Below are 17110 nucleotides of genomic sequence, written 5' to 3'. Positions count from 1 at the left end.
TATATAAGAATATAAAGGATATAAAATAGCTAACATATCTCACATTTTAGCACCATTTTGCTTGCACAGACTTTGGATGTTTCATAATATTTAAAGACAGCAAAGCCTCCTAAGAAGAATTCATATTTAAACCACATATACGAAAATAATGACACTAGAGGTAAAGAGTCAGCTTTTACCTAAGGCACAAACAATGTGTGAAATAACACACATATAAAGGTTAATACTAGAGAAGCCTGTTTTTGAGAATAAATTTACACTATTTCAGGTTCATTGTTCACAGTTTATTTTTTCTTGTTAGCTGTTCCCTTGTGTTAAGATTTGGCTTCAGCAAAATAATGTAGCATTTGGGGAAAAAGATGCAGCTCAGTATCCCAAAACTGGAGGTCAAAATGGAGAAGATCTCCACAGCCACCATGTACTTCCCTTTGGTACCTAGGTAAGTTGGAACAAAAGACATCCAAACACTGCAAAACAACAACATGCTGAAGGTAATAAACTTAGCTTCATTAAACGTGTCAGGCAATCTCCTGGCCAAAAAAGCCACTACAAAGCTGACAATGGCCAGGAAACCCATAAAGCCCAAGACACAGTAAAACATGAAAGCCGAACCTTCATTACATTCTTCAATAATTTCTGCTGGCACTGAATGCATGTCAACATCTGGAAATGGGGGAGAAATGGCCAGCCACACAGTACAAATGGTGACTTGAATCAGTGAGGAGGAAAGAATGATGGAGTTGGTCAACATTTGGCTCATCCATTTCTTCATCCTGAACCCTGGCTTGATAGTTGTAAATGCTAGAACCACCACAATGGTTTTGGCCAAGATGCAAGAAACTGCTGTTGAGAAGATCATGCCAAATGCAGTTTGTCGAATGAAGCAAGTCAGTTTCTTTGGATGGCCAATGAATAGGAGAGTGCAGAGGAAGCAGAAGAAGAGTGAAACAAGGAGAGCATAGGTCAGGTTCCGGTTGTTGGCTTTGACAATGGGAGTATCATGGTATTTAACAAAGATTCCCAGGATGAAAGCAGAGAGACAAGTGGCGCAAAGAGCAAAACTAGCCAAAGTGCTGCCCAAAGGTTCTCCATAGGACAAGTAGGTTTTCTTCTTTGGAATGCATGAATCCTGGATAGGGTTTGGATAATGATAATCTGAACAATGTCTGCAAATATCCATATCTGAAATACATAATCTGGATTTTTATTTCTATTTCAATGAGCCACAGGTGGTGCCATAGTTAGAATGCAGTATTGCAGGCTACTTCTGCTGGCTGGCTGCAATTTGGCAGTTAGAACCTCACCAAGTTCAAGGGTGACTCAGTCTTTCATCCTTCTGAGGTGGGTAAAATGAAGATCCAGATTGTAGGGAGCAATAGGTTGACTCCATAAACCACTTAGAGTGGGCTGTAAAGCACTGTGAAGTGGTATATAAGTCTTATTGCTTTTGCTATGAACATTCTAAAACATCTTCTAGTTAAGTACTAGATCATTCCAGAATACAGTTTCCATATCAGAGCTGCATTTGCGGAAACTAGCCAGCCCAAGCAGCAAATCAGCCCAACCAGCTAACCAACCCAACCAGCCAGCCACAGACCAGTAAATTATGGAGTTGAAGTCTTCAATGAAACACAGCAGCAGCAGGAAGTCTTGGAAAAATATATTTACTTCTTATTTACACTACTGCTGTATACTATCTATACTATACATACATCACACTAGTATCTCACTAGTATCTCACTACAACTATTTCAGTTACAATAACTCACAGGAACCAACAGATATGTTCAGCATCTTCAAAGCACACTTCACACATAGCAGGATCAGATGTCAGAGAGAGCTCTTGCATATTTAAATACTTTTCACCTGATGAGGTTGCTGCATGCTAAATTGCCTCAGAATGACTTAGCATTCTCAACATAGGCCTTCGTTCTGCATTGAGATATTACCTCAGGATATGCTTAACCCTGACATTCCATTCTCTAAAAAAATGTAAATATTTTTAACACTATTAAATCCAAGAAAAATATGAATTAACCTTGGTACTATCCTCGCATTTACTATACACTTGTTACCCTCTGGGTCCTTTTAGACCCGGAGTATAAAAAGGTTGGTTCTAGCTACTGGAATGGTCTTTTTGAATATGTTTTTAGTAGCATACTAATTTGAACATTTCTGAACACAATGAAATGAAAATTGAAGTGAAAAAATAATGCTTATTTGTTTATTTTGCTCATCAAACCCCACCCCCTGTTTTTGTGCAATTTTATTCATTTTCATCTAGATTAGGCTGCAAAATCTTACTTTTTTTGACCATCTTTGGTATTGGGAAACTAATTTGAACATTTCTGAACATAATGAAATGAAAATTGAAAAAATGGATGCTTATTTGTTTATTTTGCTCAGAAAAGGGTCTCCACCCCCACGGCTGTGTGCACTTTTTTCAATTTATAGATAGAATAGCCTGCCAAATCAGATTTTTTTTTTTTACCATCTTTGGCATTGACATACTAATTTGAACATTTCTGAACATAATGAAATGAAAAAAAAAATGTTTGGAACACTTGGAGTCCTCTGGGTCATATGTGACCCAGAGTAAAAAAGGTTGGTTCTAGCTACTGGAATAGTTTTTTTTTTAATATGTTTTTCACTAGTATACTAATTTGAACATTTCAGAACACAATGAAATGAAAATTGAAGTGAAAAAATTAATGCTTATTTGTTTATTTTGCTCATCAAACCCCGCCCCTCCATTTTTGTGAAATTTTGTTCATTTTCATCTAGATTAGGCTGCAAAATCTGACTTTTTTGACCATCTTTGGTGTTGGGAAACGAATTTGAACATTTCTGAACACAATAATATGAAAATTGAAGTGAAAAACTGAATGCTTATTTGTTTATTTTGCTCATAAATGCTCAACCCCCCATTAGTTGGCATATTAGTATGCCAATGCCAAAGATGGTCAAAAATTCTGATTTGGCAGGGTATTCTATCCATACATTGAAAAAAGTGCACACAGATGGGGGGGAGGCTTTTCTGAGCAAAATAAACAAATGAGCATCCCTTTTTCATCTCAATTTTCATATCATTGTGTTCAGAAATGTTCAAATTAGTATTTCAATGCCAAAGATGGTCAAAAAAAAGTAAGATTTTGCAGCCTAATCTAGATGAAAATGAAGAAAATTTCACAAAAATGGGGGGCGGGCTTTTCTGAGCAAAATAAACAAATAAGCATTAATTTTTTCATTTCAATTTTCATATCATTGTGTTCAGAAATGTTCAAATAAGCATAATAGTGAAAAAAGTATTCAAAAAGACCATTCCAGTAGGTAGAACCAACCCTTTTATACTCTGGGTCTAAAAGGACCCAGAGGGTAAAATTGGTAACTTTTTTTGCCCAGCAAAAACTATACACCCCCCAAACCCCACCCCACCCTTAGAAAGAACCCCTCAAATGAGAAAAAGTCATGGAATTTCAAGTTTCAGATATGCAGGGAAAATTTTTTACAGGGTCTCAAACTTCATTTCGGGTCCTTTCAGACTCGAAGAGAATACCAGGGTTAAGAAAGTCACAGTGTATTAGTGTATGTGGCTTTATATATTTGGATTTTCTTTTTCACCTTCTGCAACGAATGCATTTGCTGAATATCCATGTTCTTTCCTCTGATTCCCAGAAATATTAAATTAACCAACATTTCCTTTCATGGTTCAAGCAATATGTCTTTGATTCAAGAATATTCTTCAGATACACTTCATTACAAGATTGAAATACCATAGGCCAGCATTGAAAAGACAAATTCACTTAACATCCACCCACCTCCCTCTTTAAAATCCACCTGGTTTTAATCTGCTTTATTCCAACTGAACAAAATTGAATGAAATTAGATGTAATACTGGAAGCAATTCCTCTCCCCTGTATCGGTAGGGAGAGAAAGGTTTCCCTTGTTGTCATTATGATACTGATATCAAAGAGTTAAACATATTGTGCACGATTGCCCAAGACATGCATTTTTGGTTCCTTGGGAGTTCTGCACAAAGAAATGTCAGAGGTAATCACTTAGCTAACTGAATTGGATATTCATTTATGAGACCACTGCCTCATAATATTTACAGACTACTTGCATCCTGGACATAAACTGTTTCAACTCCTACACTCAAAATGACACTGTAGAGCAGTGATGGTGAACCTTTTTTTCCTCAGGTGCTGAAAGAATGTGGGTGCATGCTATTGTACATGCGCGAGTGCCCACACCCATAATTCAATGCCTGGGGAGGGCAAAAACAGCTTCTCCCACCCCCTGGTACATCCTGGAGGCTTGAAATGGCCTGTTTCCCAACTTCTGGTGGTCCCAGTAGGCTCATATTTTGCCCTCCACAGGCTCCAAAGGCCTCCCTGGAACCGAGGGAGGTAAGATGCTCCACCCCCCAGAGGCTCTTTGGAAGCTAAAAAACCCCCTCCCAGAGCTTTAGGGTGAACCAAAAATCAGCTGGCCGGCAGACATATGCATGTTGGAGCTGAGCTAGGGCAACAGCTCATGTGCCAGCAAATATGGCTCTGAGTTCGCCATCACTGCTCTAGAGCACTGCACACCAGAACAACTAGATACAAGAACAGTTTTTTTCCCCAAAGGACATCATTCTGCTAAACAAATAATTCCCTGAACACTATCAAATTATTCTTTAAGTCTGCATTAATATTACTATTAATCTTCTCATCATTCCTATCACCCATTCGCCCCCACTTAGGACTGCATGATTGTCACTTTGATGCTTATATCCTTACAATTTACATTGATTGTTTCCTAGTATGATTTGATTACTTATTTGTAGTCTTAGGCTACAAATAAGTAATCAAATCATACTAGGTAACAATCAATATAAATTGTAAGGATATAAGCATCAAAGTGACAATCATGCAGTCCTAAGTGGGGGCGGATGGGTGATACTACAAATAAGTAATTATCATTAAGTATTGTTCCTTATGATTCTTGATGAATGTATTTTTTCTTTTTATGTACATGGAGAGCATATGCACCAAAGACAAATTCCTTATGTGTCCAATCATCCTTGACCAATACAGAATACTAATCTAATTTAATTATATGTATGGTATGTACATGTTTATTTTGGTTTTGTCATGTTCTCATTATATGCTAAATAAATAATCAACAGAAACACTTTTACATTATTTTCATCGACAATTTTGAAGAGTAGACTTCCAAATACATCTCCAGAAGAGACATACTAAAATATTTTTGCAGCCCTCATTATTGTGTTTCTTGTTTAGTAGTACCACTAAATGTTTAATAGCACTGCTGAGTTACTTTGAAGTGATATGCCTGATGAAGCTTGGGCTGTTTGTTTATTTATTTATTTTGTCAAGTACATATTTGTAATATACATAGATATAACATTGTTTATATACATAAGATGGGTACTGATTAGAGGGAACAATTAGACAGGGATGGTTGGCACACTGGTGAGCTTATGCACACCCCTTATTGACCTCTTAGGAATTGGGTGAGGTCAACATGGATAGTCTAAGGATACAGTTGTGATGGTTTGGTGACGAAACCACAAAGTCGTATTTTCTACAGACAAGTTTGGGGTGGTTCACTTTGAGTTTGTATCTGTTGTGTGCTCATGTATTATTGTGGTTGAGGCTGGAGTAGTTGTTGAGGACGTTGTAGCAGATAATTTTATGAACTATGCTTAGGTTGATTTCTGATTGATTTCTAAGCATCACAATTTATTGTATTATACAGACATGTGTGCACACACAGACAAATTAAGAAAGAATGCGAAGAGGAATAATCAAGGTCCACCAAGGGAAAAGGAAAGCAAAATTTATTTTTTTCATTGACAAGTAGGACGTTGTAGCAGATAATTTAAGTGACTTGAAATAAATCTCTCTCTCCGTCTCTTTCCCCCCCAACCCCACTATCTACCTCTAGAGCAGAAGTGTAATATTATGGGCAAACTTGACCACAACCTGGAGTTTGATCCTGACTAGTTCAGGTTGACACAGACTGCCACCCTTCCCAAATCAATACGAGAATTCAGATTGTTAAGGGAAATATGGAAATAATACTTCTACCTTGTAAAGCATCCAGAGACTGATGTAAAGCACTATGGAGCTGTATATAAGACTAAAATTCTGTTGCGCTCTCTCTCTTCCCCCCTCCTTCTCCTCACCCACCTCCATAGCCACCTTTAAGACCTATAAAATAAGCCAATTTTAATAGACTTTGTAAAATAGGTTGGATATATAGACAAATTAAGATCATCCTTAACCATCGCCCGATTATTTTATGGAAATCTTTATCCAGGATTTCTTACCTTTTTGATCTGCAATTTTCCCTTCTGGACATGGAAAGCAATCATAGCAACAAAATGGCTTCCCTTCCTTCTTTGCCTTATTAGTCCCCATTTGGCATTCATCATTACATAATGAAAGAGGCTTTGTCTGTGGAAGAATGAAAGGAGAACCAGAGACTGGAAAGTACATCTTTTTGAACTGATATATAGTTCACTTATGAATTGAATGGGATAATCTACTTATTTTGAGGAAATGTTTGATGTTCCTTATACTCTTCAGATGGAGTCTAGAATTGCATGGATGTTTCAAGAACTCACCAAAGATAGACAAAGATTAACAAAGAGTATATATATATATATTTGCAGAAGTTAGAATACTGAAGGACATAATCCAGATGTTTCCAGATTGTTAAATCTTTCAGTATGGGAATAATTTAGAATAAGTTGCCTCTAGGAAGACTGAATACTTTGGCTATTTTGGAAACCAGGATCAGGTTACAATATTGATTGGGTGATTCTTGGTGAACACTTTTCTACATTTAAATTTTCCTTATTTTTTCATTTATTTCTTTTTACAGGATGGGTATTATGAGTGTGCTTCTTACCTGGTTGAATTGGCTGGGCCATTGAATTTCTTCTGCATGAATGGTAAAGCCTTCCTTGGAAAGAGCCATGGGTTCTATTTTGCCAACTTTAATTCTCTGAAAGGAGTGGTTTGGGAATGTGACCCAATTGATAACATCAAATCCTGTTATTAATGAACCATTTTCATCAAAGGAAACTTTTTCATCAGCAGAATTGTTAAATGAAACAGTTCTCAGAAAATGATGGAACTAAAATCAGGAATAAGGAAACTAAATGAAGGAAAATCAATCAATCAATCAATCAATCAATCAATCAATCAATCAGCTGGAAGGGATCTTCCAGTTCTAGTTCAACTCCCAGACTCTACACCATTTCAGACATGTCTCTTCTTAAAAACCTCCAGTGATGAAGCATCCACAACATTTGAGGGCAACCTGTTTTACTGGTTAATTGTTTTCACTGTTAGGAAATGTCTCCATAATTCCAAGTTATTTTTCTCTTTGATTTGTTTCTATTCTTGTTATAAACAATGTAAATTATAAGCAATAATATTGTAAACAAGATATGAAAAGAAAACCTAGAATAGCAGTTATTCAAACTGGAAACTTATAAATAACCTTTCTGACCCCTAAATGTTTTATTTTAGGTCATAAAAATACCACTGTGCTAAGCAAATTTGTTATTTGTTGCTTATTTAGAAACATAGAAACATAGAAGACTAATGGCAGAAAAAGACCTCATGGTCCATCTAGTCTGTCCTTATACTATTTCCTGTATTTTTATCTTAGGATGGATATATGTTTATCCCAGGCATGTTTAAATTCAGTTACTGTGGATTTACCAACCACGTCTGCTGGAAGTTTGTTCCAAGGATCTACTACTCTTTCAGTAAAATAATATTTTCTCACGTTGCTTTTTATCTTTCCCCCAACTAACTTCAGATTGTGTCCCCTTGTTCTTGTGTTCACTTTCCTATTAAAAACACTTCCCTCCTGAACCTTATTTAACCCTTTAACATATTTAAATGTTTCGATCATGTCCCCCCTTTTCCTTCTGTCCTCCAGACTATACAGATTGAGTTCATTAAGTCTTTCATGATACGTTTTATGCTTAAGACCTTCCACCATTCTTGCAGCCCGTTTTTGGACCTGTTCAATTTTGTCAATATATTTTTGTAGGTGAGATCTCCAGAACTGAACACAGTATTCCAAATGTGGTCTCACCAGCGTTCTATATAGCAGGATCACAATCTCCCTCTTCCTGGTTGTCATACCTCTAGCTATGCAGCCAAGCATCCTACTTGCTTTTCCTACCACCCGACCACACTGCCCACCCATTTTGAAATCACTACCCCTAAATCCTTCTCTTCTGAAGTTTTTGCTAACACAGAACTGCCAATACAATACTCAGATTGAGGATTCCTTTTCCCCAAGTGCATTATTTTACATTTGAAAACATTAAACTGCAGTTTCCATTGCTTTGACCATTTATCTAGTAAAACTAAATCATTTACCATATTACAGACGCCTCCAGGAATATCAACCCTATTGCACACTTTAGAGTCATCGGCAAATAGGCAAACCTTCCCCTATGTCACTCACAAACATATTTAAAAGAATAGGACCCAGAAGAGACCCTTGTGGCACACAGCTTGTAACCTATCTCTGCTCAGAATACTTGCCATTAACAATAACTCTCTGATGTCTACGCTTGAGCCAGCTGCAAATCCACTGAACTATGCAGGGATTAAGTCCAATCTTCACTAATTTATCTATCAGCTCTTTATGTGGAACCATATCAAAGGCTTTGCTGAAATCCAGATAGGCAATATCCACGGCACCACCTTGATCCAACACCTTTGTGACATAGTCAAAGAAATCAATGAGATTAGTCTGACATGATTTGCCTTCAGTAAAGCCATGCTGATTTGTGTCCAATAAGTTATTGTTTTTTAGGGGCTGATTTATCCTCTTTTTGAGTAGAGTCTCCATCATTTTAACTATAACTGATATCAAGCTAACTGGACTGTAGTTACCAGCTTCTTCTCTACTGCCCTTCTTGTGGATAGGTACAACACTGGCTATTCTCCAATCCTCAGGAACATCTCCTGTTAACAGGGATTGGTTAAACAAATCAGTCAGGGGGGTAGCAATGATAAATCTGAGTTCTTTAAGAACTCTGGGGTGGATGCCATCTGGACCAATTGCCTTATTTATCTTTAATCGTTTCTTCTTGTCACATTATTTAAGATAATCACTATGGTCAACATAACTTTTAGTCCATGGCAACTATGTTAAATAAAATAAAGTGACAAAAGTGATGAAATAGTTGAATGCTGGACTAATGTTATTGTATAGTATTTATCTGGAAACTTAAATAAACTTATCAGAAGGGGAAAAAACAAGATATTGACATCAGTAACAAGAAGACAATCATATCATTTATGAGCCATAGTGTCACAGTGGATAGAACACAGGATACTTCTGCTGATTGCCTGCAATTTGGCAGTTTAAATCTCACCAGGCTCATGACTGACTCAGCCTTTCTTCCTTCCGAGGTGGGTAAAATGGGGATTGAAAATTGTAGGAGGAAATATGCTGACTCTGTAAACCGCTTAGAGAGGTAAAGCACAGTAAAACACTGTGAAGCAAATGCATAAGTCTAAGTGCTATTGCTATCACTTAATATATTATTTTTTAGAGTATATGTATATTTTAGTAAGTCATACTTTAGTAAGTCATAATTATGAAATCTATAAAAAATATAATTCAGATATTCACCCTGAGTCCCAAGAGAAGGAGGCCTAGAAATCAAACTAATAATAAATAAATAAATAAATAAATAAATAAATAAATAAATAAGACCGCCGTTAACCTAGACTCTACTTTATTCAGATCAGTACATAAAATCATTGAGAAGAATTTTATATCTCTTTTTTATTTTATATATAACTGCTTGGTGAGCAGTTACAGTACCTGCCACAGAGATAGATGCAGAAGCTTCAATCTTTCTCTCTTTGTTCTAGATCTGTACATGGTTTTGGTTGAATGCATATCATGTAGAGCATGAGCTACAGCATGAACAGCATTATAGATGCTGTAGCTATGAGCAGTTAGGCTTGTTTCAAAAACAGATACAGAAAGGGAGTCTAATTTCTCTTCCCCAGTGCAGATTATGTTCCCCTCTTGATGTCCTAGAGAAATAGGGAACACACACTTAAAAGCTTGTTCCCAAAAAGCTTTGATGAAGCCATCTTCTTTTCTACATTTAGGACTTCTGGTTTGAACAAAGTTCTGAAAGCCAAACAATTCCTTTATGTGCACTGCAAGTGATAAAGTGCCATGGAGGAAATCTAAATTCCAATGGTCTTGAAAGGGAATTGAGGTGAAATCCATTTGAGCTGTCATAATCCAGACCTTTTTTGTCATTGGTACACTCTCAAATTCTGATAAATAAAGTATCGTTCTCAAAACAAAGAAAGTCTGAATTTCCCCGTGGACTATGAATACATTTGCAGTGCTTTTCCTGATACACACGAGTGTGTCAAGTGCCTCCTTCATCATTTGATCAACAAAGATAGATAAAGTTAGCTGTGGGAATCTTTGTATGATGTCAAAACAGATGCCATTCTTGGAGAACATGGGGAGCACTTCCTGTACGAATCTCTCTCCATTAACATCATTCAAATAAACCACTCCAATCCATCTCCAGCTGAAATATAGCAATAACCCGAGAATACCCTCATACTGGAGTGCCTCACTTGGAAACATCTGATGGAAAAAGACTCCTTGGGTTTTTTTCTCCATCACTAGATCTGAACCATATATGAGCTAAATGAAAAGGGAATACCAGAAAAGATATTTCCAAAAGTATGTGTGTTTGTCTGCATGTATTTGTTGATCATCTATTCCCGGAGTCCTTGGAGAGGGGTGGCATAAAAGTCTAATTAATAAATATTCTGAAACTTAGATTTTCTTTCTTTCTCCATTTTCTTTTTCACCGTTTACTTTTGATCTGATTTCTTTTGCAAATGAAATTTAAAAAATCCCTATCATATTTTTCATATGCAATTTGGGTGGAAAATAATAAAATAAAGGAACTTAATTGTCTGCAGTGGGTTGCTTGAATGGAACTAACAATCATAGGTGAAATGCTACCTATTTGGACCGGTTCACATGCTGCTGGTTCATGTGAAACAATATGAACTGGTATATCTAATGATCAGCTGTGCAATGATCAGTTGTGCAGCACGATCTAGATTAGCTAAAAAACAGGATTTCCTGCTTTCTAGCTAATCCTAAATCATGCATCATAGCTGATCACCTCTCTCTATTTTACTTACTTTTGCAGACTCTGATGGCTTCAAAATGCTCCTTTTTCAGCGCTGCATGGTAGTGTCTGTTTTGCATCTGCGCATGCAAAGCAAATTCATAGCAGACTTTAGAGGATTTCACCCTTGCTAACGATCATACAAAACTGCTCCTAATACTCATGATACAATTTAGCTCCATAAAGAAAGGAATGGATAATCAGCATTTCTTGCTTAATGTCCTTGAACCAAGAGTTTCTTTAAAAATTAAATCCTTGAATTTCTTTCTATTTATTTTTCTCATCTCTACAGAACAAAAATACCTCAAATTTGATAGGGCATGTTTGTACCTTTATTGCAATTTTTATTTTTCTTCATACTGCCTACCTGTGGGATCTTGTACATGCAGAGAATGGTTGCCATATTGAATTTAACATCAGAGTTAGGTCCCCCAATAACTGCTACCAGATCATTTTGTGCATGACATCTATAATTTGGGAGAAGTTTATCTTTTGTGGAGACAAGTTCCATGGAAGCAAGATAAATAGTCCTTGCCCTGAAATCATTATTGTAGATATGGAAGCCCAGAGTGACATTAGATAAGATATTGGGGTTGTCATTTATCTCTTTTAAAGCAAATTCCAAAGACAGGATGTGTTGATAGTGCTGTTTTAGGACCCTATGATGAGAGGAATGGACATCTTACAATTTTGAACTGTCAGCAAAGATGATGATAGAATTCAGAGTGATCTTAGGAAAGAAGGTGTTTGAGAAAAGAATCTGGAAGAAGAATTGGGTTTACAAATAGTTTTAAAAATTAAATACTTAGGTATTAACTTAACCAAATGTTCAGCAATAAAGGATAATAATTATAAAAAATTAGTAGTAGAATCGGATCTTCAAAGATGGAAAAATGTACAGGTATTCCTTCTAGGTCATATAGCTATCATCAAAATGAACACTGTTCTGAAATTATTACATCTATTCCAAGTAGTTCCTGTTAAATTAGACAGAAAATTATTTACACATTTATATAAAATAATAACAAGATTCATTTGGCAAAACAAAAAAACAAGAATAATTTTAAAAAGACCTACAAAACAATAAAAAGAGAGGGGGCTTGGGACTTTCAGATTTCTGTGGAATAAAGAAAAAAATCCCAACTACTTTCGAAGGCACCTGGCTAGAGAAACATTGATTACAACATAGTTGGATATTAAAAAGAAACATATCAAAGTTCCAAACTGGCTTTCAAATATGGAGGTAATGATATTTGAACACATTTGACAGAAATAAAATGCTGAAATACAGGGACATTTTAGATAAAACTGGGAAACTTAAAAATAGAGGAGAATTGAGTAACCAAAATATAGAAATTGACTGGAGGCCCTATGCCCAAATACAATCTCGTTATAAAATGGACATGAAAGATAATGGAATTGGAATTGAATCAAGTATATTAGACAAACATCTGACAGGCCTGGAAAACAAAATTATATCTAAATTTTATAATTATCTGTTATAATACAAAAGAAATGAAGACCTAGTTAAAGGACCCATGATAGCATGGTCGCAAAATGTAGGACACAGTATTCACTTGGCAGATTGGGAACAGATATGGAACAGAAATAAAAAATTATCCAAATCATTATCATACAAAGAGAAATATTATAAAATGTATTACAGATAGTATTTGGCTTCGACATGAATGGCAAAAATTTATCCAAATTTAAATCTGATTTGTTGGCAATGCAGAAAAAAATCCAGGCACCTCCTTTCACATGTGGTGGTTGTGCCCCGCAACAAAAAGATTTTGGATTAAAATACACAAATAGATGGAAGAAATTACTCAATCACAATAGAATTTACATTGGAATTCCTCCTCTTATGAATATTCAGGAAAATTATAGTAAGAGTATCAAGTATTTAATATTTAATATCACCAATAGGATAGATATCAGGGAATAATTTGCAGATCCATTTTAGATCAAAGAACCAATGTGCCTCTCTTTCAAATGCCCTAGAATGGAAGGCAAATCATTCCATTGATTGTCTATAGAGATTCTCAATCATCCAGGTCATGGTTGTCCCAAAGGTACTTTTTCAAGAGGCAACTGGACTTTCTGGGTTTTCTTTGAAGATGTTTCACTTCTCATCCAAGAAGCTTCTTCAGAAATTTCTTTCACTTTACAGTGAGAACAACAATTCCACTAATTGATGTATATCAGAAATTTCTGAACAGAATAACAGAGCTGGATGGGACCTGTTAGGAAATTTCCCCCCAGTTCTAGGTTGAGAACAATTAATCTATAGAATGGCTTGCTTTCAAGACATCTCCTGAACTGGAGATTTTTAAAGAAGAGATTGAATAACCATTTTTCTGAAATAACATAGAAGACCTCCAATGTTCCTCTATTATTCTGTTAATTTGGAGGGACACCATAGCCAAATGACCATGGTGCTGAAAATAGATACTCACATCTTTAAAATATTTGAGACATAAGATTGGAACCAGAATTATGTCTCTGAAAGTTGACTGTTCCTCAATGGAGTCTGCCTCCATTATTTGAAAAAGGAAGTATTTTAGATTACTCTCTACCGAATGACTAAACAAGCCTGTATCAGCAAAGTTCCTTCCCCCACAACATACAGCAACAGAAAAACACACTTGGAATATAATTGGAGAGCACACATGAAAGGATTAAGAAAATAAAGCATCTTACACAAAATCACCAAAAACCTCCGAAGATGGGCGTTTTAGATAAAATGTAGGACTTGTGAAACGATAACTGTGAGAAATGATGCCAGCCAATATGAAATCTCCAGACTTATAATACTTATGATGAATAGGAAGAGGCTCACTAACATTGCATCTAAAGCTAGAAACTTTGCACACTGTCAATGGAAGTAGCACTAATACAAACACCACCAATGTCATCATTTTCCATGGAAGTCTTCTTGCTAAAAATGAATCAGTGATATGACCCAGCAAGATCTCTGCACAGTATTATTCAACTTGATTGGTTGCTTATTATGTGAACTGAAGCCATGACTGTTCAGTGCAATTGGATTTGTTTGCAATCCAATTGATGAAGAATCAGAGACCTCCTATTTTAACTCTGAATGGCTGATAAACATGATTTGATATTGATTTGTTTTGTTATTTTTCCTATAGACCTTAAAACTCCCCAAGGACCTGGGGAGAAAAAAATAATACTAACATCATAATCTTCTCTTCTCTTCTCTTCTCCAGCCACCGGCGCTACTGTTTCTAAGAACTGGACTGAACTAGGAGCAGACCCCTGCTGGTGTTGTGTGTTTGTGTTTGCATATATACATATAATTTAAAAGCAAGAAAATTATACATCCCCTAAATCAGTGATGGTGAACCATTGCCCTAGCTCAGCTCTAATATGCATGTGTATGCCACCCAGCTGATTTTTGGCTTCATGGAGGCTCTGGGGGGCATTTTTGTCTTCCAAAGAACCTCTGGGGGAATGGGGGAGGTCATTTTTACCCTCCTCTGGCTCCAGGGGAGCCTTTGAGCCTGGAGAGGGCAAAACATGATTCTACTGGGCCATTAGAAGTTGGGAAACAGGCTGGTTCCAGCTTCCAGTGAGTCTCAGGGGACATGGAAAGCTGTTTTTGTCCTTTCCAGGCATTGAATTATGGGTGTGGACACTCGCACCTGTGCGATAGCACACCCACATGCTCTTTCAGCATCTGAGGAAAAAAAGGTCTGTCATCACTGCCCTAAATCATTCAGTTTCTGAGTTACAGGTAATCATCAACTTGCAACTGCAATTAGGATCTGATTTCCAGTTATAAGTTGTTATGGTCATAAGCAAGGGTGGGCTACTACCTGGATGAGGGGGAATGCAGTGGGGTGGTGAAAATGGAGCTTCACCCCAGAGCACCCAATTTGCACTGAAAGAAGTTGAAACAAAATGCAGAACCTCCTGCATAAGCCACGCCCACAGTGTGGTAGTAAAAATGTTGGTAGCCCTTCACTGGTCATAAGTGAAGATACCCATATGTTCAGATCTGATTTTATGAAATATTTTGCAGTATCTGTTAATTAAATATATGGTTATAAATGTGAATCCTTTGTTCTGAGTGAGTGGTGTTTGTTTATTTTACCAGAAATTATGGGGAGGGGAACCCCATTGGAAATTATAACATGACTATGGGATGGATGCTGCAAATTGTTATAAATGTGAATCCTCAGAGAGGGGTAGCACATAAATTTAATATAATAATGATAAGGATAAGGATAACAATAACAATAATAATAATTGTCATGTCCATGGCAACAACAGGGGGTGCTGTTTTGGCGGGAACAAGGTTTGGTTCCTATTGGTTGAATACAAGTATATATAACCTGTCAGTGTGCTGTTCCCTTGTTCTTCTGTGGGATTCTGTTCAAGTTAATAAAGTTGTGTTGCTGCTGCAGCCGTGTCTCAGGGTGATTTACTATACTGGCAACAAGGATCTGCACCAGGGTGTGAATTCATACCCTGAGGGAAAAGGAGAATAACGCGTCCTGGGTAAATAGCGATATCTACTCACATCACCTTTCCTCCTTTTGATCTCACAGCGAGTCATGGGAAGCATATCTCACTCGTTTCAAATGTTTCTTAATATCAAATGAATACAAAGACTTATTTGGGGGCCGCAAAAGGTCATATTTCCTAAGTTTCTGCAGGACTGACATGTTAGAAAATTCCATATCCCTCTTCGCCCCTTGCTGCATCCACAATATACCTTGGGACAAATTTCTAGCCACCTTAAAAAATCACTATGCCCCACCACCTTCTAGATGTGCTTGGTGGTATTCATTCTATCACCGCAATCAAGCTGAAGGTGAGTCCATTAACCAGTATGTGGCCACCCTCCGAAGGGCTGCAAAGTCCTGTGAATTTCAAAATCTTGATGACTATTTAATGGATAGACTAGTCTACGGCGTTCGGGACACCTGTTTGCGTCGCCGTCTGTTAACTATGACTGACCTCACATTTTCTACTGAACTGGCTGTCAAGATGTCCACTCAATCATTAGCTGAGATGGACTCGCCTTTTGCCACTGCTGCCACCCACAACACTGCAGCCATAGCCGTATTACCGGCAGAACTGAGTTTAAGGCAAGAGGAAGAAGTTAACAGACTAGCTAACCTGGCAAGACCAAAACAACCAGCAACGCGGGGAGAATCCAGATTTCAGGGAGACACGGGGTTAAATTGTGGTGGCTGTGAGGGTGAGCACCTCCGATCTGCCTGCAGATTCAAGGAGGCATTCTGCCGCCATTGCAGCAGACAAGGTCATATTGCCCGAACTCGTAGAAATTCATCTACTTGGCAACCGCCATTCTCCAGGGATCAATCTGCCCTGCAACAAAGAAGCTGGCAGAGAGACTCTTTTGGCCACCGGGATTTCTGCAATGCCATTTTTGACACTCCTCAAGCCCCGCCTCTCATCGTTCGTCACACTTCACCAGCAAGGATCGCCAGCAAGGATCGATTTCAGTGATCGCCAGCAAGGATCGATTTCAGTGATCATTCGTTTAGGGAGCTCATTATGCCCCATGGAGATTGACACCGGCTCCTCTGTATCACTCGTGTCCTGGAGTACCATCAAACGTATATTTCTTCGACTGGCTAAGAAGCGTTTGGGACCGTGTCCACTCTTCTTGAAAGATTACCAGGGGAATTTTATTTCAACTGTGGGCAAGGGAACATTTCCAGTACAGTACAAACAATTTCGGGGGCAGTTACCGCTAATTATTGTGGATGGACATTTTACTAGTTTGTTGGGGTTAGACTGTTTTTTAGCACTGGGATTTACCATTATGGGAATTAACATAATTGGGGATGCTAGCGTTTCTAATTAATTAGCCACAGA

The 17110-nt window shown here is 37.3% G+C and overlaps 1 protein-coding gene across 1 annotated transcript; it reads right to left on the bottom strand.

Annotated features, from left to right (window-relative positions):
* Window positions 1-277: 277 nt before the first annotated feature.
* LOC139154248 (vomeronasal type-2 receptor 26-like) lies at window positions 278-15927 on the bottom strand. Its single transcript, XM_070728675.1, has 6 exons — window positions 15809-15927; window positions 11601-11892; window positions 9880-10734; window positions 6925-7152; window positions 6341-6467; window positions 278-1182 (listed from the first exon to the last, which is right to left on the bottom strand). The coding sequence occupies exons 1-6, from the start codon at window positions 15925-15927 to the stop codon at window positions 278-280; spliced, it is 2526 nt and encodes an 841-aa protein (XP_070584776.1).
* Window positions 15928-17110: the final 1183 nt, after the last annotated feature.

This window comes from Erythrolamprus reginae, chromosome Z (genome assembly GCF_031021105.1).
Source record: "Erythrolamprus reginae isolate rEryReg1 chromosome Z, rEryReg1.hap1, whole genome shotgun sequence".
NCBI classification, from domain to species: domain Eukaryota; kingdom Metazoa; phylum Chordata; class Lepidosauria; order Squamata; family Dipsadidae; genus Erythrolamprus; species Erythrolamprus reginae.
Note: the sequence above shows the minus strand (reverse complement) of the source record. Positions and strands in the feature narration are given on the sequence as shown.

Excerpts from the sequence above, each read along its gene's own strand:
- LOC139154248 (XM_070728675.1), bottom strand. The coding sequence starts at position 15,927 with ATGTCAGTCCTGCAGAAACTTAGGAAATATGACCTTTTGCGGCCCCCA. Across the intron at positions 11,893-15,808 it reads TATGCTTCCCATGACTCGCT|GGTCCTAAAACAGCACTATC; the intron begins GTGAGATCAAAA and ends CTCTCATCATAG. Across the intron at positions 7,153-9,879 it reads TGCATCTATCTCTGTGGCAG|TTCCATCATTTTCTGAGAAC; the intron begins GTACTGTAACTG and ends TCCTGATTTTAG.